The sequence below is a fragment of the Paramormyrops kingsleyae genome, chromosome 3, assembly GCF_048594095.1.
Source record: "Paramormyrops kingsleyae isolate MSU_618 chromosome 3, PKINGS_0.4, whole genome shotgun sequence".
NCBI classification, from domain to species: domain Eukaryota; kingdom Metazoa; phylum Chordata; class Actinopteri; order Osteoglossiformes; family Mormyridae; genus Paramormyrops; species Paramormyrops kingsleyae.
Genome location: NC_132799.1, coordinates 14074147 through 14097246, shown reverse-complemented (window position 1 = coordinate 14097246; position 23100 = coordinate 14074147). Strand labels below are relative to the sequence as shown.

General features: G+C 45.7%; 1 protein-coding gene across 1 annotated transcript in view; it reads left to right on the top strand.

Moving 5' to 3' along the window:
* mcu (mitochondrial calcium uniporter) overlaps positions 1-23100 on the top strand; it is a 53684-nt gene that overhangs the window by 6501 nt on the left and 24083 nt on the right. The window contains exon 2 of the mRNA XM_072709678.1: positions 21889-21993. Within this exon, the coding sequence (XP_072565779.1) occupies positions 21889-21993 (105 nt within the window). The remainder of the gene's footprint in view (positions 1-21888; positions 21994-23100) is intronic.

Genomic DNA, 23100 nt, shown 5'->3' with positions numbered 1-23100 from the left:
CGATTCTAATATATTGTTTGCTTCTCAGCTGATGTAAATATTGTAACTTCAGGAAGATATTTGTAGATATCCATTCGTAAAATCATTCCTCTGTCATTCGCTGTGCCTTCTTGCAGTCCTCCAAAGGGTCAAGGGTTAATGTCGATGGATTTTCAAAGTGCTACGTCTGCCATTTGCTGATCTGTTTCTGTTCCTCAGCAGTTTCCTTTCCCCCACGATCCAAACCTGTACGCTCTTGCTGCAGTGTGTGGCTCAACTCTGTTCCATGACAGCTCCTTGTCTTTTCCCAAGGTGGACTTCTGCCGTTTGGCCTTCACTAGATGATGCCACCAGAGAAGTGAGATTGGTTCTTAGATAGAACCAAGGCCCTGTTGGAGAGGAAGTGATGTCAGAGGAAGCACCCTGTGCAGCCAGTGTTGGCTTTAGGCTGTTTTTTCGTTATCTGGAGTTAAGGACCCATGCAGAATCCAGAATTTCCTCCAGGGATCAATAAAGTTAATTTTATCTCCAGAAGTCCACTGTAGGGTCTATAGGGTATATTTAGAAAGAGAACGTGCAGGCAATAGGCAACAATACCGGTGGTCATTCAGTGGCCATGAATGCAGTAGATTATATCATTTTATAATCTTTGTGAAAAACCGGCCTTGTATGATGGTTGTTGTAGTGATTATTGTGATGCTGGAATGGCTAGAAATCTCATACTCCATTTAAAACTTGGCTATGGAAATGCAGTAATGTTGTTGTTTGATTACTAGCTGTTTCAGTCAGTTCACACGGCCTAACAGGATTTAGAAGTCTGTTAAACATAAATGTCCGAGTGCTAACACTTTCTCGCTAGCAAGATCCAGGTATGACGCCTACCTGCCTGATGACCGTTCCTCACCCCCCATCCAGTGCTATGCCCCCTTCATAAGGGCCCCTCCAGTCACATCGGTTCTCAGATATGTTTTAGGTCCTCTGCTTTTGTGGAATAGGATGCTGTTTGGTCATTAAGGTCTCCCTGCCTACCATTGTTACCTCCCTCCCACACACACATTTTATTGTGATTTTTTTCTTAATTTATTTATTAAGCTGCATAATTAATATTAAAAGTAATTTGGTGGGCATTTTCCATAAACATTAGCCTAGCAGTCCTTCCATGAAAAGCTCGATGCCTCATCTTCCTCTTTGTCCATAGGATTTGGATTTAAAATGCGTTAATTTTTATAAGCTTCAGCAAACTTTCAGAAAACTTTCATGGATGATGATTGGAGGGTGACTATAATAAAACCTCAGGGATATGAAGCATCTGGGGATGAAATCTGTTATCTCTAAGATTTCATAACTCAAAATGATATACTGTCACCTTTTAAACTCCGGGAATGTGACAGAGTCCTGGATCTGCCCTACAGCATTGTTTCCCATTGCGGTTTTCAGGGACCCGCAGACAGTTCACGTTTTTTGCATAATGCGGAGACTCTGGTAGCCAGCTGGGAGGGAGCAAAAACATGGGCCAGCTGTCGGTCCCTGAGGACCGTATTGGGAAACGTTGCTGTTCACGATTGCTCTACTGGTAATGTAATTGATGTGATGCACTTGCAGATTCTGCATGTCTTCTTCAGACGCAAGAAATCATGTCAGTTCTCTTCCGCACTTTCAGCAGTATATAATTTTGTAAGAGGTGTGTGTGTGTGTGTGTGTGTGTGTGTGTGTGTGTGTGAGAGAGAGAAACTATTTGCACAGTTTCTGTATCTCCCCCCCCCCCCCATAATTTTAGTATAACCCTATACTCTAAAGCAATCCTGTATTTTTCAGCGTAACTGGCACTTCCTCTCGTGGTATCCGCAGGAAAAAAAACGTTAAAAATAAAATGTTCCTCGTCTGTGGGTCATATTACTGTGCGCTTATCTGTGTGTGCAGTTCTAAGAACGCTGTGATGTTAAAAATATGTAGTTATTTATTGATTTCAGCCCCACCCTCGTTTTGCTTAAATAGGTTTTTATTCTGCTGTTATGTCCGGTCACTCCCTGTATTAGCAGCTGATACCTTTAACATTGGGCAAACCATGTACATTTTAATTGTTAACTATTTTCCAGGTGAGAAACTAAACTGAGAGGGGAAAACAGTTTTAATTGAAAATATTGACTTTTATTGGCTTAATGCATGGCCATCAGCTTGGGACGTCGGGAGAAAATAATTTAAAATGCCAGCTTTAAAAATGCCCAGGATTCCTACAACTAACTAATGGAGTATTACGCTTAAACATTCCCATAAATCAGCCAGAGAATATAATTAGCCAAATGCATGCTGTTGGTAATAAATAGTTATTATGAGGGGAACAGTGGACTTGATGTTAATGCACCCCCTAAAAATAGAAGTCCTGCTCATGTTTGTCACCCGTTTACCAAATTAGAGGCTCACAGTTCCCTCCCCCCCCCCCCCCCCCCCCCCTCCAGTGTCATGCGGAGCAGCAGGTGAGACGCTGAGGTTACTTAGTCTTCCATCATTAAAACAGTCCTCAGCTTCCCCTTGTTCTCTGTGCTCGGAGGATCAGTCGCCTGAAGCCTTGGGTGTGTCACTCGCTGGCGAAACGGGCTGTGGGGGGCTGTGGGGGGCTGTGGGGGGCTTTGAAGACATGCCTTTGGAGCCGCGCGCCAGCTGCGCTGTCTGCTCTTCATTAGGTCTGACTTCTGCCTGCTGACGCACATGCAGGGTGTGATTTTACCTTTCACCTCCATAAAGGGGGGGGAGTGTTGCCTTCAATTGTTTTCTTGTTGTTGGAGAAGAATATCTTGGTCCACCCAGTTTTTTTTTTCTTCTCCCTCATCCCCACCCTGCAGCAAAAAGGACAGATTTTAGCAGCCACATTTACTGTGTCTCCCTCCAGCCCCCCCCCAATCCCCCCCTGGTCCCGGCGCACTGGTTTGGGGCCGCCACTGCATCCTGACGACCTGTCAGGCCCCTTTGTGCAGTGGTAATGGGATCAGATGTTGCCTCTCATGAAGATGTTTTTTTTTTCTGAAGCAGGCATAAAAAGCAGTGTGTGCTTTGCCTGCCTTAATTAACCGCCGCTTTGAGAGCAGGAAATCGATTGGTTTACTCACGCATAGCTGTTATATGTCTACATGAGAGCGGCAGGGAACCATGGACTGCCTTGAAGGGTCGTCGTATTTTAGTATGTTTTGGTCTTAATCCTTTGCTTCTGTGGGGCGTGGGTGCTTAGGCTTATGCTGTAAAGGGCTGTTCATTTAGGTGGGGCAATAAGCGAAATGCTGGTTCTAATGATGCTGCTCCTTTTTCTGTCTGCTTGTAAACACACCTGGAAGGGCAGCTTGTGCATTTACAGTTAATGGAGCATCATCAGCAGTGACGGGCAGGTACTCATGGTGGGCATAGTTGGCTCATGGGAGTTTTACACAAAAATATTCTGAGGGGAGAACAAGAAATGATTGGTTCAGAGAGAACCAATCGAATTGTCGAGGCGGCGGGACCAAGTAATCGGGTCATTTACTTGGACCCACATCCTATACAATCTGATTGGTTCACAGAGATAACCGAAGTCATTTTTCGTTCTGCCCTCAGAACATTTTTATATAAGTAAAGCTCCCATGAGCGCATAGTTGTTGTATTCACATGGTGCTGTGAACTCTGAAAATGTTAGATATTAATTTTCGAAATAAACTTTGATCATCTGGTTTCTATTAGTCTCATGGATTAATTATTATTATATTAATATTAGCATTTGTGCAATATAAATTGAGCACCACATGAATATTTGATTATGCAAAGAAGACACAACAGTAATTAGATTCATCAGCCGCATGGGCCACGTTTAGGAGCTGTCCTATCAGAGGCCGGAGCCTCCATCAGCCGCATGGGCCACGTTTAGAAGCTGTCCTATCATAGGCCGGAGCCTCCATCAGCCGCATGGGCCACGTTTAGAAGCTGTCCTATCAGAGGCTGGAGCCTCCATCAGCCGCATGGGCCACGTTTAGGAGCTGTCCTATCAGAGGCCGGAGCCTCCATCAGCCGCATGGGCCACGTTTAGGAGCTGTCCTATCAGAGGCCGGAGCCTCCATCAGCCGCATGGGCCACGTTTAGGAGCTGTCCTATCAGAGGCCGGAGCCTCCATCAGCCGCATGGGCCACGTTTAGGAGCTGTCCTATCAGAGGCCGGAGCCTCCATCAGCCGCATGGGCCACGTTTAGGAGCTGTCCTATCAGAGGCCGGAGGTCTTAGGCTAGGCATGAATCACAGATATGTATGCAAAACGTCTGTATTTGTGTATTTCCTGACTTAGGGCGTGGATGTCTGTCTGTGCTGCCTTCATTACTGGCTTCTGCTTATTTTTTTTAATCTGTGTGCGGCTGTGTTTCAAGATCCGATGAACAAACTGCAGTGAGGTGAGTGCAGGCTTTAGTGAGACTGCGTTCTGTCCAACTACTAAGCGGTATTTTCTTTTAGGTCCCCAGAAAGCTCAGAGAGGCCAGGGTAATTAGCGTGGCTGCATAGCCACATGAAGGAGGTCAGACCTCTGCGTTATGCCCTGTACGCTGTGAAGCATGAGAAGGACTTAAGGAGCAAAGTACTCAGAAATAAATAAATACAACATCCCCCCTGGTCCCAGTGCTGCTGGCGTGGACAAATTGCCCATCATCTAAGGATCTGACAAGTGGGGAAGCCGTCCTTTAGGAACAGTCAATGACAGTCCTAAATCCACAACTCTGGCTTGGCATTGAACAGGTTTTTTTTTTTTTTTTTCCCCTGCCCACCTTAACTTTTCTTTTAAACCGGTTAACGGTTTACTGTTTTCTGTGGCCTGTGTGTGGAAAGGTTGCAGTTTATCTGGGGGAAACACGGAACTCCCCTCTTATCTGCCTGCTAACAAGGACTGGGTGGGGAATGAGGAATGCCGGAAATAAAAGTCGATAATCCTTTAAAGGGCACCTCTAGGTTAAACATTAACTAGTTTTCTTGCACCATCCATTTGCAGCAGAGAGCCCTATAATGTAAGAGCACGGAGCATATATGACCGGAACTAGACCAATTGTTCGCTTCCATTATAGCCTTCCAGTGCCAGAAGCCAGAGAAACTGTTTCCTAGGTGTACGGGCCAGCAGCTTGCTGTGGAAGCAGTCTGAGGGCACACGGGCAACCATCGGCAGTCCAACAGCCGAAACAATGCCACGTTACCGGGTCACGGGGCAGATGGCGGCGGGCAACCTGACCCCAAGACAACGGTGGGGGATTAGCCAAAAAAGTCACGGGATTTTAGTAAATGAGGAAAATTACCGTGTGTGTGAAGAACGAAACTCCCCTATTTCCAGAGGCATCACTGGTAGAGATGCTGTTTATTTTCATTCAGTGATTCATTCCATTTTAATTTAAGAAATGGCAATTTTTTAAATTAAATTTGCCATGTGAGTTACTTTCTACAGCTCAGAAATGTTTTTAGTGTTGTTTTTTTTTTTTAGTTTTTGCTGATATGCAACATCTTTTCTACAAAAAATCTTTTCTAAAATTTTTTTTTTTGGTAATTCAGAGTGTTTTCTCATGAGCTGTAACTTTTTTTTTTATTATAGCTACATGGTGCAGCTATACTTTTCTGGAAAGCTTGAAAAGGGAAAAAGAGTACTTCATACCACGCTAATTTGTTCAGATGGCTTGGCATTACAATATAAGTACCGGAAAAACTTCATTAACTTTCATGGAACTTTCTTCCCAATCGAGTGTGAAATTATTTTTTACCCTCACATGCCTTTTTTTGAGGCTCAAAATAACTTTTTTTGTTTAAAAAAACTTTTTAACACTTTTGGACTGCTTATCTCATGAAGGGGAGATAATGAAGCAGTGGTTACACACGAGTAGCACACGAGTAGCACACAAGCATGTGTTTTCCACTATAACTTATTCCAAGCCATTAACTGTTTGTTTTTTTTTTTTAAATCATCAAATGTAGTCAGCTGCAGTTGAAAAAATGCAGTTGCGAGATGAATTCTGCCTTGGAAATAAAGTTTAATTCATTTGCAGTAAAGCCATAGCTGTAATAAAGTTACAGCTGGTAAGAAAACACTGAATTTGCAGTGTCGCAAAAGCACTTTGTCATGCAGGGAAAATAAAAAAACATTCTGAGCTCTGGAAGGTATGTGTAAATCACCTGGCATATTTAATCAAACTCAAAAATGGTGATTTGGAAATCTGTTGAATTAAAATAAAATCTCCCGGAAAATTCAGGCAATGATCAGACCAGACTTTCTACTATATTACTGATAAAGGAGACTGGCCACAATGTTTAATGGCCTCTGCGCGCCATGAGTTGTGGCGTCACAGCAAATAAGTTTACTGTTCTGTTGATGCTCCTCCCCCTGCAGCAATGATGCATATTTGAACATGCTAGTAGATTCACCAGAAGCCACCTCCATGGCATGCGCCCTCTGGCTTGGGCGTTGCAGGCACTGGAAACAAAAGGCTTGCGTTGCACTTTATGGCATTCAGTGAGGCCAACAAAATTAAAAATTGCAGATTACGAGCCGGTCCTGCTCTTTAAAAGAGACGTTTGGTTAATTGCAGTGGAGTGGAGGTATGACATCCACTAGGTCAGCAGAACTTAAGGTAAGTGGGTGGGCAACCCTTAGTGAAAAGTGGATTGCAGGTACAAAGGAAAGTACCCAAGAATGTATACATCTTCCAACCACTTTTTCAGGGTGGGGTGGGGGGGCTGGAGCCTGTTCCAGGTAACAGGGCACAATGCTGGGTGGGATGATGGCCAATTGCACATCACACACTAAACTGGCATGTAGTGTACAGTATGTGCTGATTAATCCTACTAATTCAGGGAATTTTATGGCGTCAATCCATAATAAATCTGCCCCTGTTGTGTTTGTTTCTGGGGGCATGATTTATCTCCACTATTGCCTTTTTCAAACGGTGGTGACTGGTATGGAAGTGATTTAAGTGCATTTTTAGTTGGAAGCTGCCGTTCACATTCCATGAGTCTAGTCTCTAATACAGAACCCTTGAGAAAAGTACCAAATAAATCCAATAAAACATCTATCTCTATGTAAATGAGTAAAGTGTCAGTCTCTGTGTGTAATCCTGCCTGGTAAAGGTAAGGGTTTAAGGGTTTAACCCTTTTAGTGTAAATATAAGCTATGGGAATCTCTTAATATTAAGAGTGTTTCCTGCAGGACACACAAATGTTTGTGTTCACTATTTTATATTGACCATGGGAAATAGTGAGTTGTTATATATAAAATGTATTTCTATAGTCCAACAATCTTAATCCCTCTATAGGGGTATTAGATTTTATTGGAAGCAAAAGTCCCATTCCTCTTTCAAGGCATCTAATACCAGTTTCTTAAAAGGCTTGGAAAATTCTTATGTGAAGGTGTTTTGGGGGGTGAAGTCTCCTTTAAGGCATCGGCTGACTGGAGACTCTCCTCCACGATGGTAATTCCTGAGACCTAATGCGTAGTCCTGTTGCATGGGCCGTTTCTGCAGAACAAGTAAAGGCAGACTTGCATTCCACGTTGCTCACTGTGCACGAAGGATAGTCCGTTGTGTTGCGTTGACTTTTCATCAAGGCAGTCCTTTTATTTCAACCAGCTAGAGCTGCAGTGCTTTTCATGTTTGGTGTGTGTGGGAATGTCTTTGCAAAGACATGCTTCAGTTTGCCAGTGAAAAGGAAAGTCTTAAAGTTACTGTTCTCCTAGAATCCAGGGCTCTAAAGACTGAAATTCATGTTGGATATCCTGATGTTCAATTGGGTTCAGGCTGTCGCCTCAGCTGTGATAGCTAGATGATCATTTTCCAGGCAGGACTTGAAGAGACTTGTGTGTTTACCTCCAGCGTGGTGGACTTCTGCTACAGATGTTTGTCTGGCCTTCCCAAAAAGCCCATTAGACAGCTGCAGAGCTTCCAGAATGGTGCCACTAGAATTCTAACAAGGATTAAGTGAAAACAGGCACATTACTCCAATTCTTAATCCCATACACCAGTTTCCAGTTATTTACAGATCTTGGATTTTAAAGTGCTGCTGTTTGTGTATAAATTCCTATATGGGTTCGACACACATATCAGAAATGTATTTTGGGGAGAATACAAGCCCAGAGTCTCCCTTGAGTCTTTAGGAACAAGTCGACCAGTAGGATCATACATAGCAGTGCAGAAGATCTTTGGGCCTTAACACACTCTCAGTTTCTCAGTTTAAGCACTGCACTGCACTTTTATTTCTTATTTTTTCTAATGAATGATCTTTCTTTCTTATGCCCTAATATATGTGTAGAGCACCTTGAGTTATCATTGTGCTTGAAAGGTTCCATGCGAATATACTTGCCTTCACTCAGCGGGATTCCCCTTGGGGCTGAAACACAGCCCTAGATAACAGTGGAGAAAACGATGCATTCTTTGGAAAAGTTGTGGCCATTTTCCTACATTCCTGCTGCTTAACTCACAGCTAAAAATAGAGAGAGTCCCATGTTTGAGAAGGAAGGGTTGTGTTGGCATAGTGATTTCCATGGTGATTGAGGTACCCATGACACAGCGATTTCCATGGTGATGGCAGGACCAAAGGTACCTGGGTATTCTGGTAGAGGTAGTAGGAGTAGCACCTCATGACATTTTTTTTTCCCTCCTTTTTTTTTTATCATCTTATTTGCTTCCTTGATTTGCAAGTGGAAATTTGCTAGCGACGAATGGTGTTTTCAGACCGAGTGGTTTGGTCTGGCTGGGCTGGTCGGCATCCACAGATCAGGGATCACTGCAGCATTTGTTGGCAGCTGCTGGCCCGGTGTGAGGGCTCTCCTGGGGAGCACGGCCAGGGTGTCTGCGGCTGCCGCCGCCGCCAAGATCTGAGAGGCTGGATGCATGGCTGGGAGGGTAAAGGGATTCCCCAGACCATGACACTTTATTGCCACGCTGCGTCAAGCCGTGGAAGAGCTGACCTCACCATAAGGGCGGTGCTGGCCGGGGCTGTGGCCTGTGTGGTCTTGTTAGCGACTGCAGCAAAGCTGTCGGAACTTCTCTGCGGCCGCGCTTTCGGACGTCTGGAAAGCACGCCTGTGTTCCATTAAATAGTAGCCCTCAGCTGAAATGTGCACACCACCCCCCCCCCCCCATACCCACCCACGTCTGCATAAATAACCCTATTATATGAATAGATTAAGCGCTCTCTCTTGCCTGTAATTTCTGCTGCGGTGAGCTTTCATGTGATAGAAGTGAGGGGGGTGGGCCATGATTGTGTGGGGGGGGGGGCCTCCACAGCAACCCAACATCTGAGCTGTCATTGGGGCGTCCCCGGGCTTTCCCCACAGCGCTGCCGGAGATTCCGAGATGATGCGAGCTGAGGAAAGACCTGCAATTTCGATCTGAACAGTGTTTGCGCTGAAAGCGGTGCCGCTCTCTCTGTCCATCTGGGAGCTGGCCGGGGGGCCAGGCAGGCGTGCGCCCATCCGGGATCACGTTCCCCGACATTTCCATGGCAAAGATGAGCAAATGTGTCAGTGGGGTTGCTGTGGTAACACACCGGTACACCGGAGCTTTTTCATCCACAGAATCTTTTCTCTCGTGCTCCCTCTCTCTCTCTCTCTCTCTCTCTCTCTCTCTCTCTCTCTCTCTCTCTCTCTCCCTTTCTCTCTCTCATCATCCTTTCACTTTCTCTCTCTCTCATCATCCTTTCATTCTTCCTAATATCATTGCATGAAATAGACTTTATTTGCTAAATGCAGGTGCAGCTGTAATAGTGGAAAAGAAAGCATCGTTATTCCTGTTGGATGCCGGCCGTCCCATGGAGTCATCGCTTTGGGCAACTTCCACACAGCTGCAGAAATTGACATCTGTAATATAATCACCTGCCATGTTGTTAAACATCGGTGATAAGTAATACAGCGTTTGCCTAAATATGCTTATGGGGCTACTTTTGTACAGTGATGCCTGGCTGTTCCTCGGGCTGAGACAGCGCCTCACACTGGTTGAAAGACAAAATACTAATTAGTTGTGAGCTGCCGTTTCTCCATGATGGTGGTTGTTAAGCTGTAGGAGATCCACATTGTCTCTGCCGGGCCTTTGATTTGCTCACATGTCGTGAATCCCGCTACCCGAGTCCCCGCCAGTGTTGTCGGCTTTGCGGTCTTTGGATGGTTATCAGGAGGCCATGTCTGTTGTGAGACGCTCGATGCTGTACTGTACACACACTTGTGGATGTGTTTGCTTATATGCAGGAGGCTTGCGCAGGCTCTGCCGGTGATGGGGTTTATTAGGCAAGAAGTCTCTGCCAGAGAGTGTGTGTGTGTGTGTGTGTGTGTGTGTGAGGGAGAGAAGAGGGAGATGGCTGAGGGCTGAGGGCTGCCACGCAGTGAAATCACACATTTTGCCTGATGTGCGAAACCTCAGTGATGCTGTCCTTCTCGTAAGTGATTGTGACCCCGGTCGACGGGTAGCCACGTGCACTCCCTGAAGGCCCGGTCACTCCGGAGCGCAGAGCTCGCTGGCCGTCTGTTGCCGTGTTATTTCAGTGTCAACGCAGCACCATTGGCCTGCCTCCAGGTGGCGCTCTTTCGGGCCCTTTTAAGCAGTGAGACCTCCAGCTCCCTGATGACTTTATTGTATTTTTTTGCTTCTCTTCCAGCTGAATAGTATCTCCATTTTCCACTTGGTTTCCCCTATAGAGCCCCCCCCGCCTGCACCTCTGTCCAGAATTGTAGTGATGCTCCATAACTGAGCCTCCGTTTCTGGCATTTAAAAATGGAAGCTCTCTAGTGATGGTGGTGTATTCCGGGTATGACGGCGCAGGTGTGTGCCATCTAAGCAAGGCAATGTAATGAGTCCTTTCAGCAAAGCCGTAGGTCTGCACTTTGAGGACGGAGACACTGTGTGATATATAGTGTCGTCCCTCAGGCGGCAGACTCTAGGGAGGGGCGGGAGAGGGGAGCGTCACTGAGGTTTGTCCTTCCGTCTGAGTCGCGGATTGTGCACAGCAGCTGGGCTGCATGCCGCAGCTCTCGGGGAACAAGGCCTGCCGCCTGGGTGTGCAGTGTCCCTGCGTCCTGGCGTGCAAGCGGCCGGCAGGCCGGCTTGTACCGTCACGCTTTCACACACGGGTGCTTGGGGAGCTGACACACTTCGTGTACGTGTGTGCGGCTCTTTGTTTACACTGTATCTTTTTTTTAAAATTTTTTTAAAGAGTTGCTATTTATACACAAAGGTATACACACACCCCAGTATACAGTGTATGTGCCATCAAGCCTGAGCAGAATCACCGCGAGCCTGGAACAGCGGGCTCACACTAAAATCTCAGTCCATTGATTTGTGAGTTTATAAATATAATCCGCTACAGTGTAATACGCTGAATGTAGCATTATACAAATTGAAATATTCTAAATATAATTAAAGCATTCATATTTGTGCTGAGTGCATATACCCATTCACACACAGTATTCTGTAATGCAGACACATACCGTTCTGTTAGCACTATGTATAAATATATGCTAGACTAAGGTCTGCAGTGTGGGCGTAGGGGTAGGGGGTGGAGGCGGGGAGAGGTAGAAAAGAGAAATTGATCACAGGAAACACGTGCCCAGATATGGCATGGGAGGTAGGGCTTCAGACAGGCCACTTCTCTGTGAGGAGAGGCGATTTATGGGTTTGGGTTTATATTTAGGGTTATTACACACACAGACTGGCACCCATGGGCGGCGGAGGGTAAAACGGACAGGAGCCTCACAGGCCTGGATTCTCCAGGAGCCTCACAGGCCTGGATTCTCCAGGAGCCTCACAGGCCTGGATTCTCCAGGAGCCTCACAGGCCTGGATTCTCCAGGAGCCTCACAGGTCTGGATTCTCCAGGAGCCTCACAGGTCTGGATTCTCCAGGAGCCTCACAGGTCTGGATTCTCCAGGAGCCGGGGGTTACCTAGAAAATCTGGCCCCCCTGACAAAACGTCATGCGCCCACCACCAGATTTTACATACTCAAGGGCCCCTGTCAAGTGCTGTGCCCCCTAAATCTGCCAAGGTATCCGTGCCCCTCCCATGTCTCCGCCCGGGAGACTTTGTCAGCGTTGACCGGCACTGTGGCTGTGAGTCACGGCGTCTCTCCACTTGCCGTACGCACCTTTATCTGTTCGTTAAGGTGTAATAGTACATCGTGTCAGTGTTTGTGACGCATACACTGTGCGCTTCCTGTATGATACGATATATAGCCCATAGCCTCCTGCCGTCTATTGTGTCATTTCATAGGCCTCTGCCAGCCTTGCCAGACATCTGTGGGCACAGGCCCGTACTCTCGATCTCAGAGCTTCAGGAGAACATATACCCTCCTTCCCATTACTGTCCTCACCCCCCCCCCCCCCCCAAAAAAAACACACATTCCTTTTCGGTGAATGAAAGATTAGCAGAGCAAACAAAGTTTCTAGTTTGAAGTATGATGAAATCCATTGCTGATCCCACTCCCTCCGCAGCCGGTTTGCTGTTTGTGTGGATAACTCGGTGATTGATGGTGTGACATCATGCCTCCCTCTTTGTCTGTCACTGTGGATATGCGTGGAATGGACAGTGAATATGCATTTTATGTATTGAATGTGTCCAAGCGACCCTGATCACAAGAAGCAGTTATGAGATGGATGCTGAGTGTGTTACTGGGGGTATAGACGTGTGCGGAGTCCCTTTTTTTGTAAAATTCCTCCCTTTTCCCCTCTTCTCTCATCTCCAAAGGCTTCTGACACCACATCAGTATGCTTGCCTTCACTTCACAGCACACTGGCCGTCTTCCCCGAACTGTGCGTCTGCGTAAGATTTGGCAACCCAGTGCACGCGTGTCTGTCAGTGGGCAGTCTGTCTCTCTGTGGGCGTGTGTGCGTAAAATGCACATCTCATTCTCTCTGTTTTGTAATGCTAGCTTACATATCCTCACTCATTGCACTGATACCATGCCACCATGATGCCCGTCACAGTCAGCCGGCAGTTCTGCCTGGTTGAAAAAAATGATCATCAGCTTTACTCCCCAGCATTAACGGTAGTGTTCAGCATGCACCCTCTGGGCTCTGAAGAGGGTGGTTCCTCAGATTTCATATGCTTGTCCTCTTCCTCTGTTCAGACGGCCCGCAGCCACTACATCCCCCTAAACCCCCCCCCCCAACCTTGTGTAACAGGACCCTGACTAATGTGGTGCGAGTGCCAATTTGCACCACTCTCCCTGCATACTGCGAGACGGGGGCTCTTCTGCTGTCCTCTGGGGCACGATTCAGGGCACGGGGTGGGGGTGTGAGGGTACTCAGCAGGCAAAGTCAGACCAGGGGGGGGGGAGGTGGATTCCAGTGCCGCAGAGGTCCTCCCAGGCAATAATGATCTCTTCCTCTATACAACCTGAAGCCCCAGCATTCCCAAGCCTGTTAGCGAGAGTCACGTTTATCCTATTTCCATCTTGAGCCGGGCTTCCCTTGTAAAGGACTGCCCCCAACTCACCCCCCCCCCCCCCCCAGGGATTTTTGTAGCCAGGGAAACCAGAAAAAAAAAATGTGTAGAAGTGAATAATGGCAGGGAATGGCCTTGTACTTGCGTACTGGCTGTGGAAAACCCCAAGAAATGGGGGGGGGGGGCTACGATGCCCAAGTCCCCTCTGAGGCTTTAGCGCACTGTGCTGAATGTTAGCGTTGAGCCCCAAACATTTAGCAAGGAGTAGGTAAAGGATGTTAGCATGGAGCCCGGAACATTTAGTGGGATGTATGTAAAAGATGTTAGCATGGAGCCCGGAACATTTAGTGAGCGGTATGTAAAAGATGTTAGCATGGAGCCCGGAATATTTAGTGAGCGGTATGCAAAAGATGTTAGCATGGAGCCCGGAACATATAGTGAGCGGTATGTAAAAGATGTTAGCATGGAGCCCGGAACATTTAGTGAGCGGTATGTAAAAGATGTTAGCATGGAGCCCGGAATATTTAGTGAGTGGTATGCAAAAGATGTTAGCATGGAGCCCGGAACATATAGTGAGCGGTATGTAAAAGATGTTAGCATGGAGCCCGGAACATTTCCTGAGCGGTAGGTAAAGGATGTTAGCATGGAACCAGGAACGTTTAGCAAGTGATAATTAAACCTGTGCCTCAGGAAGTGCTAAGGTACATATGCTGGCAGGAGGCACATCAGGATAAGGTTTACTGATCAGAAGTGTCAGGGACATTGGTGCATGATCAGCAGCTCTCAGGAAATCCTAGTGCTCCTTGTTCAAACGGCAAGAGTGTTGCAGTGGGGACCCTTCCAAACCTTGCATGGTCAGCTGCATCAGCCCCTCCTCACAGCAGATGGTTGTCGGCCACCGTTCACTCTGTCACCAACCTTCAGTGGCCATTGTTTCATAGTAATAATTTATTCAAACGTGCGAGGCTTGACAGATGCTAATGGCCGCTAATCGATTTCCATTTTCCTCATGACCTCGGTTACCGCTGCAGGTTTAGATTGGGTTAGCAGCCTGGAGGGAGCCTCTGACTTCTTGCCAGCTTCCTGCTTATCTGTGGGAGATGTACTGCATCTTGGTCAAATGTTCAGACCTCAGTTCTTACCCACAATACCTCTGGCCAGGCAGAACACAGTGAACGTGCTACTCCTGGAAGATTTATTTGACTCTAAAGCAAGCAGGCCGTTTTTGGAAACGGTTGTGTGTCGTTCTGTTTGGCTGGCTGTCGTGAGGGGAAAAAAGCAGTGTCCTTCCTGCTTCCATTTTGGCCCGATTTGCGTAGCTGCTCTTGGCTCAGCTGAGTCATGTCATGTAAAAGCTTAGAACAAGGACGTGTTACCATGAGGTTGATGGCTTGGCCCTCTCTGGGTGCCATGCTGGTGAAGTTTTAGGCCAGCTACTTAACCTGGATTACTTAATTAGATATCCATTGCTAAAATGGTGTATTGTTTAAGCTGCTAAAATGTTGGAATAACAGAGGCAAGGCTTTTGAGCCCCATGATTGATATCCAACCCCCTGGAGGTCGGCATTCCTGTTGTCTACTTGCCTTATGAATATATCAGACCTGGATTGTTGTCTGTTTCTAATGCGGTTTGTGGATCCTACATGTTAGAAGGCAGGTGCTTGCAGCAGCCCCACGGCTGCAAGGTGCCGCTCTATATTTAGAAAGGGAGAGTCCTCATTCAGTCCTCCGAGCGCCGCACGGCCCACCCTCCTGTGCACGTGTCCAGCTGATGCAGTGTGCCTGCCTCAGACTCCAGCTGATGCAGTGTGCCTGCCTCAGACTCCAGCTGATGCAGTGTGCCTGCCTCAGACTCCAGCTGATGCAGTGTGCCTGCCTCAGACTCCAGCTGATGCAGTGTGCCTGCCTCAGACTCACAGGCAACCGCTAAACCATAAACAATCTTAAAGGTACTCCTGTTCCTTTTTTTCCTCCTTGAAGACACTCTTTTGTCTCTTCCGTTAGAGAAAACCAGAACAGTCTGGTGTTTTGAATCACTCCTTAAGCAGAAGGGGCATTTTCCCACCCTTCAGGTCAGTCACTGGGTGAAAGATTTTAGGAACCACTGGTCTGTTGAGTCCCTTTCAGACTTGTGACTTCCCAACCGATCAAGATAATCTGCAGGGGCAGAAAAGCTGTGCGGCCTGTAGTCACAGCACGCCTGGCCAGGGGAGAGCCGTGGGAGTGAAAAGATTTTGACAGTTGTGTGGTAATCTCCAATATTATGACACAGCTGCGTTTTACAGCATGCTAATGCAGTCTGTATATACGTTAATGGGCTCCGACGAGCATCGTGTTTGCGTGAATGTGGGTTATGTATATATTACATTTGGTCCCCACAATGTGATAAAAACCTGTTATTTTGGCATTATGGGCACCATTGTTGTGGTCCCCACAAGGGGAAACTGAACCTTCTAAAAGTCAGTGACTGCAACCAAAACACTAAAAATGCTAAAAGTGCTCTTTGGTCACTTTTGGTTAAGGTTAGGGTTGGGTTGGGGTTAATGTTGTCGCTGTTGGGATTAGGGTTATGCCCATAGAAATGAATGGAGAGTCCTCATAAAGATATAGATACCTTTTGTGTGTGTGTGTGTGTGTGTGTGGTGGGGTATGTGGGCCGGCTGAAGTTGGGCCTGAGGACTGTGTTGAGAACCACTGACACAGGTAAAGTGTGAAATTAACCTGCGCAGGTTACTTTGAATGAAAGCATCTAGTAAATACCTACACAGAAGAAGATGGTCATGATGATGGTAGCAATCATTTTAGTTTGTTCTTGCTTTGTGTCAACATGTAATGATGAGAAATCATTACCCAGTTTCAATTCAATGGGTGAAAAAAATAATGGTTGTTTTCTCATTATCCATAAAACGTTTAGTTAAACTATATAGTTTTAGTACAATTTTTTTTTTTTAGAACTGTATAGTTTTTTTTTACAATGTTGCTCTGTACATTTTTTATGTTGTTTTTAGCCTTCTCTGGTTTTTTAGACCAGTATTATGACCTTTGACCTGCAGACATGCGGCTGCTGGCCTATGTAATCAGGCAGGTGAGGGCGGCTGGCCCACTGTCATGGTCGCTGGGGAGTAGTTTGATCGCTGCCGTGACACCGCTTAGGTGGAGGCCAGCAGACTGGGAACCAGCATGCCCAGTCAGGATGCTGCTGTGAAACATCCTGCAAGACGAAGCCCACATCTTGCTTACATGACTACTTTCCCAACCAGTAACCCTAAAAACATGTAATGCTTAGTAATTTGAAGCCCAGGTGACACTGTCCACACCTTCCCCCCACCCGTGTCGTTCCTGTCCATCTGCTCTGTGTCATGTTTGACAGGCTCAGCTATGCATGAATGGAGAAGCAGCCCCCCCCCCCCCCCCCGAACAGTCACAGTCTGTTATATTCCTGGGCTTTTTGTTAGTCTCCTGTCGCCTGTTACTCCGGCCTCCTGGGGCTGTAGGACGGATACCTTGGCCCAGTGCCGCTGTAAACTCAGGTCTTTCCGGATTCTTCTATGCAGGGCTTGTTGTATGGCATGTTTTAATTGGCCAGCAAGGAGATCCCATGAACTCCCGTTGATTGATGGGTGGCGGGGAAGCCTTTCGGTTGTGTGATTTCCAGAGGGGAGGGGCTGGGGAGAGGAGGGGCAGAGCTGAAGATCTTTCAGTGTAATATGTAGTATTAAATGATTATTAACTTTATTGTTCCATTCCCAGTGAGTTCCATTTCTTCTTGAATGTAATTGGCCATTAGTCATTGTGGGGTACAGTTTTAAGAGAGAACCTAAATGAAAACATGGTTTACCAACTCATTGCGAATGGACCATCTCCCTATGCTGATTCTCTCTGCTTGGCTTCCTTTGTAAATGTGTTGATAAGCAGCTGCGGATATTTGGGGTCTCCTTACAGTCTTTCCGAGCTGCATTGCCCTGTTGGGCCATCAGGTCGGTATGTATTAGGGCTGCATGATTCTGGGTAAAACATTATGTGTTTTTATGAAGATGGAACAAGCAATCACAACCCTAATCAATGTGATTAGGGGTTTAGTCTTCCTGATAACATAGTGCAAGCTGAATCCTTGGGTTCCTTTAAATCAGAGCTAGATAAGATTTTAACAACTCTGAGCTAATAGTTAAGTTCTCCCCAAGCGAGCTCGATGGGCCGAATGGCCTCCTCTCGTTTGTATAGTTCTTATGTTCTTATGTTCTTATATGTAGAGATGCACAATATGTCAGTTAACATGGGGGTTTCCCAGCCATAGCCATGTGATATTAGCCAGCCAGTCTGTATTGCATTTGCGTCACAGACTTTTTTTCAGATGTGAACGTGCAAAAGTGACGGGATGAAAAGAGAAAATACATTGTTTAATTTAAGTAATTAACAAACCCCATTGCAAAACCCCGAACATTCTGCAGAGCAGGGGTTGGGAAACTCTAGGTCGGGGGTTGGCAAATCAGTTGAGAAGATGATTTTTTTTTTTAAATAACTGAAACCCATTTGAGCCGCAGCTTTTTAGTGAAAACAGAAATTTGTTACGAAACAGTTCAGCAACATTTTTAATATGACACCAACAACAAAGCGTAAACAAACAAAGCGTAAACAAACAAAGCGTAAACAAACAACTGAATTGTTTTCAGCGCTTCATGGACTTAAGTAGGGACATGCCATATTCATTCTTTTCTTAACTATATCGTCTTAATTTTTTAAATCTGTAAACAGGTGGACCTCGACTTTGATAAAACACTCTTTAATGGTTGGAAACGGGCTTTCCATCTTGTATAATTTCCCAAGATGTCACAAAACTGGCAGCAACTGTCCTCAACTCTGAAGTCACCTGAACAATGAAATGTAAAATCAGATTGTCTTTGTATAGTCCAAACATCGGAAAGTTATCTAAAGATACAGATGGAAAAATCCCCGTGACCTGGTCATTTACAGGTTTTATGTTTGTACCTGTGATCGGGCAGGCAAATTTTTCAGCATAAAATATATCACCATATTAGCATTATAATTATTATTTTTTTTACTCCTAGAATATGCCTCTGTCCATTCATGTCTAAATTCAGAATTTTCATCTTTTATTCTTTTTTTTCTTTCATTTTGAGAACAGTTTTTAGCTGCCTCGTGACACAATTTAGCTTTGTTTCAATACTTTTTCTGTTTTAGGCTACTATTAAAAACATATTTGCTGGTTTAAAAATTAAAGTGATCCAGACTGGATCAATATTATTCAATCAAGTTAATCTACCAAGATGAACATCACAAGCCACCAATAATCAATACGTGATGTTCACAAAAGCTTCTTCAGATTTTTTGAGGTATAGGCTCTGCAATGTTCTTATAGGTATTTTCGGAACCACATACTATACCATACTTGCTGAATTTCCTTGACATTACAGTGTAGTACATATCGTACATATGCATGGTAGTCCACTTTGGAGCCGCCTGTAGACAACCAAGCAGCCTCGGGTTTCCGAGTCTTGCCCAAGGTTAACATACCGACCTTTATCAATAATCAAAGTTAGCAGCATCACCGCTAATGACACAACTGCTGAAGTAATAGAGATAATTGCATTGGACCCTAGATCGATCTTTCGTTTTCCACAGAAAACCATGTGATGTCATTCTGCTAATCTGTGCCACCAATTTCCCCGCCTGGCAGGTGGCTTCGCTTAGCTGGTTATCTCTATCATCGACATTAGGCAAAAATATATCGGTTATCGGTTTCGGTCATAATTTCCACATCAGTGCACCACGTCAGCTTTGTAGAACAGAATGGGCATATTCCTGGGTTTGAATAAACCACGAATGGCACTTTTCTACTACACCACATACCTTATTTTTGGTACAGTAATTTCTGTACTTTTCCATTGACTTCTAGATGGGTACCAGTACCAAAACCCGCTTCGCGATGTGCTGTCATTCAGCGGCAAATGCTAAACATAAAGTGCGGTTGAGATTTAAGTTTATTATAACACCTGTTTTTCTGCCCCCTCTTCCTGCCTCATGGTGTAACGCAGTCCTGTCATTTATGGATACAGCTTAGGGGGGGAAAGGGAGCGCTTGATTTGATGCAGTGGATCTTCCTGCTAATGCAAACACAGCATAACCAGTGTCATGTAAGAATGAGGTCTCATGGGGGGTATGGATCAATATCGCAATTTAAAACGAATAATTGTACTGCCGTAGAATGAGATCTCATAGAGGTATGAATCAAGATCACAATTTAAAACGATTAATCATGCAGCCCTGCTATCTATTACATCAGAGGTGGCTCATGTCAGATGCTGCTGTCTTGGCACTGTGACATATGATTAGTACCTTTGTCACGTAAAATCGTGGCTCCAGGAAACGGCAGCAGTAATGGATTATATTTGGTTTTTTTCCTCACTGTTATGAGCCTAGCAGGTTGGGGTTTGCGATTAGGGTCAATTTTACTGGAGATACTTCTGGAACACAAGTGTGACATTGAATGAATGTGACCCTTGCATAGTGCTGAATGTTACTGGAAAAAAATCATATCGCGATATTTTGCAATTATTTTTGCAATATTTCTAAAACAAAAAAAAGGAAATTTAATCCGGAATAAACTATAGCCAAATACAACTTATTTGACACACTCTGCAATAGCATTAACTTATCTTCTAGTCGAGTTCATCGAAACAGTGGGCAGTAAAGTCTAATCAGATTTTTTTAACATGTAGCCTTATCTTGAAATGATCCTTAAAATGCTGGCTAAATTTTGTTCCCTATGAGCCAGTAAAATTGTTTTGGTGTAACTAACTGTCTTAATCCAGCTATCGCAGTCCTTCAATGTGAAAATTGCAAGTGTATATTAAATATATTAATATTGCACATTGTGCATGTCTATAAAAGATTTTGATTGATGGTTCACTGCCTCACTCACTAGTTAAGTTACAAACCCTTAAATTGGAGTAAATATATATCAAAAAGACCTTGTAGATTTGTCATGAAAAATGAGAACCATGCAAGTTTTTCTTTTGTAGTAAAGCCACAAAAATGTTGCACGACATGTCTGATTTAATTTGCCTTACTTGACATTGCACATCCTGCCATTTGATTATTACATACTCACACCGCGATGCTGATGCTGAAACAATATATCGTGCAGCTCTACCCTTGCAGGTTCCTCTGATAACTTTGCACGAACAGGTGACCTTGAGGGAGACCTGGGTGCCAGTGTTTCTTTGGGTGGTCGGGATGGGGGGGACTCTGCAGTGTTCCGGCCCTTAAAATGAATTGGCCCTTAATTGCCTTTCAAGCACAGCATGCCCGTCACCCCAGGGCCTGGACATGGCCTTTCAGTTTGGGCTTCTCAGCCACTTTGATGGTCTTTGGTGGAATTTCTCCTATGCTCCTCCGTTGAATAGCCAGACCTCTTATCTGATCTCCAGTCTCCTTCCCTTTCGACATCAGCATCTGCTGTGGCCTGTTGCCGGCTCCTTGAAAACCAGTATCACCACCAGTCTCCCTCTTTTTCTTGTTTCTGTTGGCCAATTCATAACTAATGTCTCTGTGATTAAATGTGTTGATGCGTAATGAGCTTTTTTTTTTCCTGGTGTAACTTGGTCTCCAGGCATACAAAGATTAAGCGCTGATGTCACACGAAGAAACTGTCAAGCAGCCTGATATTGTTCTACCACCTCATTGTTAAAGTTACAGGGTCGTTAGCAGCAGGTTAGCAGGTAATGAATCGTTAACGAGTACGAAGTGGGCAAGGATCAAATGACGCGTGGGGCTAGAGTTTCCCTCATACAAACAGTGTTTCCAGTACATGTCAGACCCAATGACCTAGCAGTACTACATGTAGTGCTTTCTGGGACAGCAGCACTGACAGAAGACACCGCTACCTAACGACATGCAAATCTTGTCTTTTTCCTGTTTAGTATGGGTCCAATTTACATTGATATTTGGTCCCTTTTTTAATGAAACCTAGCAGTGATGCGGTGCATTGTGGGAAAGGCCAAAAGGAAAAGGCAAACAGCATTACGCCGGAGTGGTGACATGTTTCGTCGTGCCGTTTCAGATGGCCAGCATTTCCTGTTCCTCGCATGTTGTGAGCTTCAAACATGCAGCAGTCTAGGAACATCTTTGTGTGGAGTAAACAGCTGAAGCATTTAACAGGCTCGCTCACACTTGAAACGTTTTTCCGGCTGATTTTCGACAGACGTGCAAAAAATTTGTTTTGGTTTTAAGTTTCCTTATATTTCTGGTGTCAGGAATTCTCTTTAAACTCTGAGTTCGACTCATTGACTTTTTTTTTTTTCTTTTTTTTTTTTCCTCTGCTCTTCTTTAATCCAGGCTCATACACCAGATAGGGTAGGATCTCTGTAATTATGCATTCATATGACCCCCCCCAAGAGTAAGGGGAGAAACCCCAGAGTTAACTAAAATTGCGTAGAGCTTTTAACATTATATACCAGAGTCCTGTCTAACTGCCTCTCTTCCTGCAGGAGGCGCTGTCTCTCCCTCTCGCCCATCAGTCTCCAAGGAGAACGCATGGCCTGCGACCCAGAGCTTCCCTTTTTCCCGCTTCCCCCAGCCCCATGTCAGCCCAGGTGAGCACATGGCCAACACTGTGTGTGTGTGTGTGTGTGTTGTCGTTTTCTCGTGCATGTGAGAGGAGCCGCTGATCTGTGGTCTGTACTCTCAGCCCTGACAGGAGCCCTTAGACTCCATGCCATGTCATGGAGACATTTTCCCCCACAGAATATCGATAACGGCCCTGACCTTCTCACTCGATGGCGGTGGCCTCGCCCTTCCCGAGGTTCCTGCCTGGCGTCGGGTGTGCCCGTCTGGGTGCTTGTCCTTTGCCCGCCTCCCTGCCCTCCCCACGTCTACAGCGCCTGTTAACGGTATCGATTGGGCTCGGTTAAATCTTTGAGCTGTCCGTGTCCTCCGCCCGTCTACAATTCCTGCCGATTTGTTACGAAGTTTCTGAGCCACTTTTACTTGCCTATAAATAGTTGCCACTCATTTCCTATTGGCCCTTTGCTTTCATATGGCAGCTTTCTGTCCCTCTCCACTCTGCATGTACTGACATTTTGTCTGAACATCAGAGGATCAAGGGGAACATGTGCTAGGGAGGTTGCCCTGAAACTTTTAATCGGTAGAACAGGTTGTATGAACAGTATTCAAGGAGATGTTTGTGTGCCTTTGGGTGTAGCAGTCTAATGTGAAATGGTGTGCGGTTTGAATATTCGCATTACTGAGATACGACTGTTTGCGTTCAGTTGGAGAGGAGTCTTCTGAAGTGCCTTCTCTCCCCTTCTCAGTTACGCACACAGACACCCACACCTCTGGGCGTGCCCACACATACACGCGCACAGGAAGGAAGGGCCGTTTGCAGGAACAAACAGGCACAACTCTGGGTGTGTGTCTCGGTGACGCGTGACGTGCCCTGCGGGCGGGGGACGTGGAATGACCCGAGGAGCAAATGAAAACGTGGGTCACGTTTTTGTTTGAGGGGAAGGGCGGGGCTGGAAGAAAGACGGACCAGTTTGCAAGAGCCCCAGTGTGCGTAAAACCACTTCATTCTAAATCCCTGCTGGAGGCGTGAAAAACTCTGTTTTGAAAGGCACAAGGTGCTGGTGATCCCGGATCCAGCTCTCCAGCATTCCTGGAGTCTGCCATCACTGCTAGGCTCCTGAATTGCTGTAGGGCTG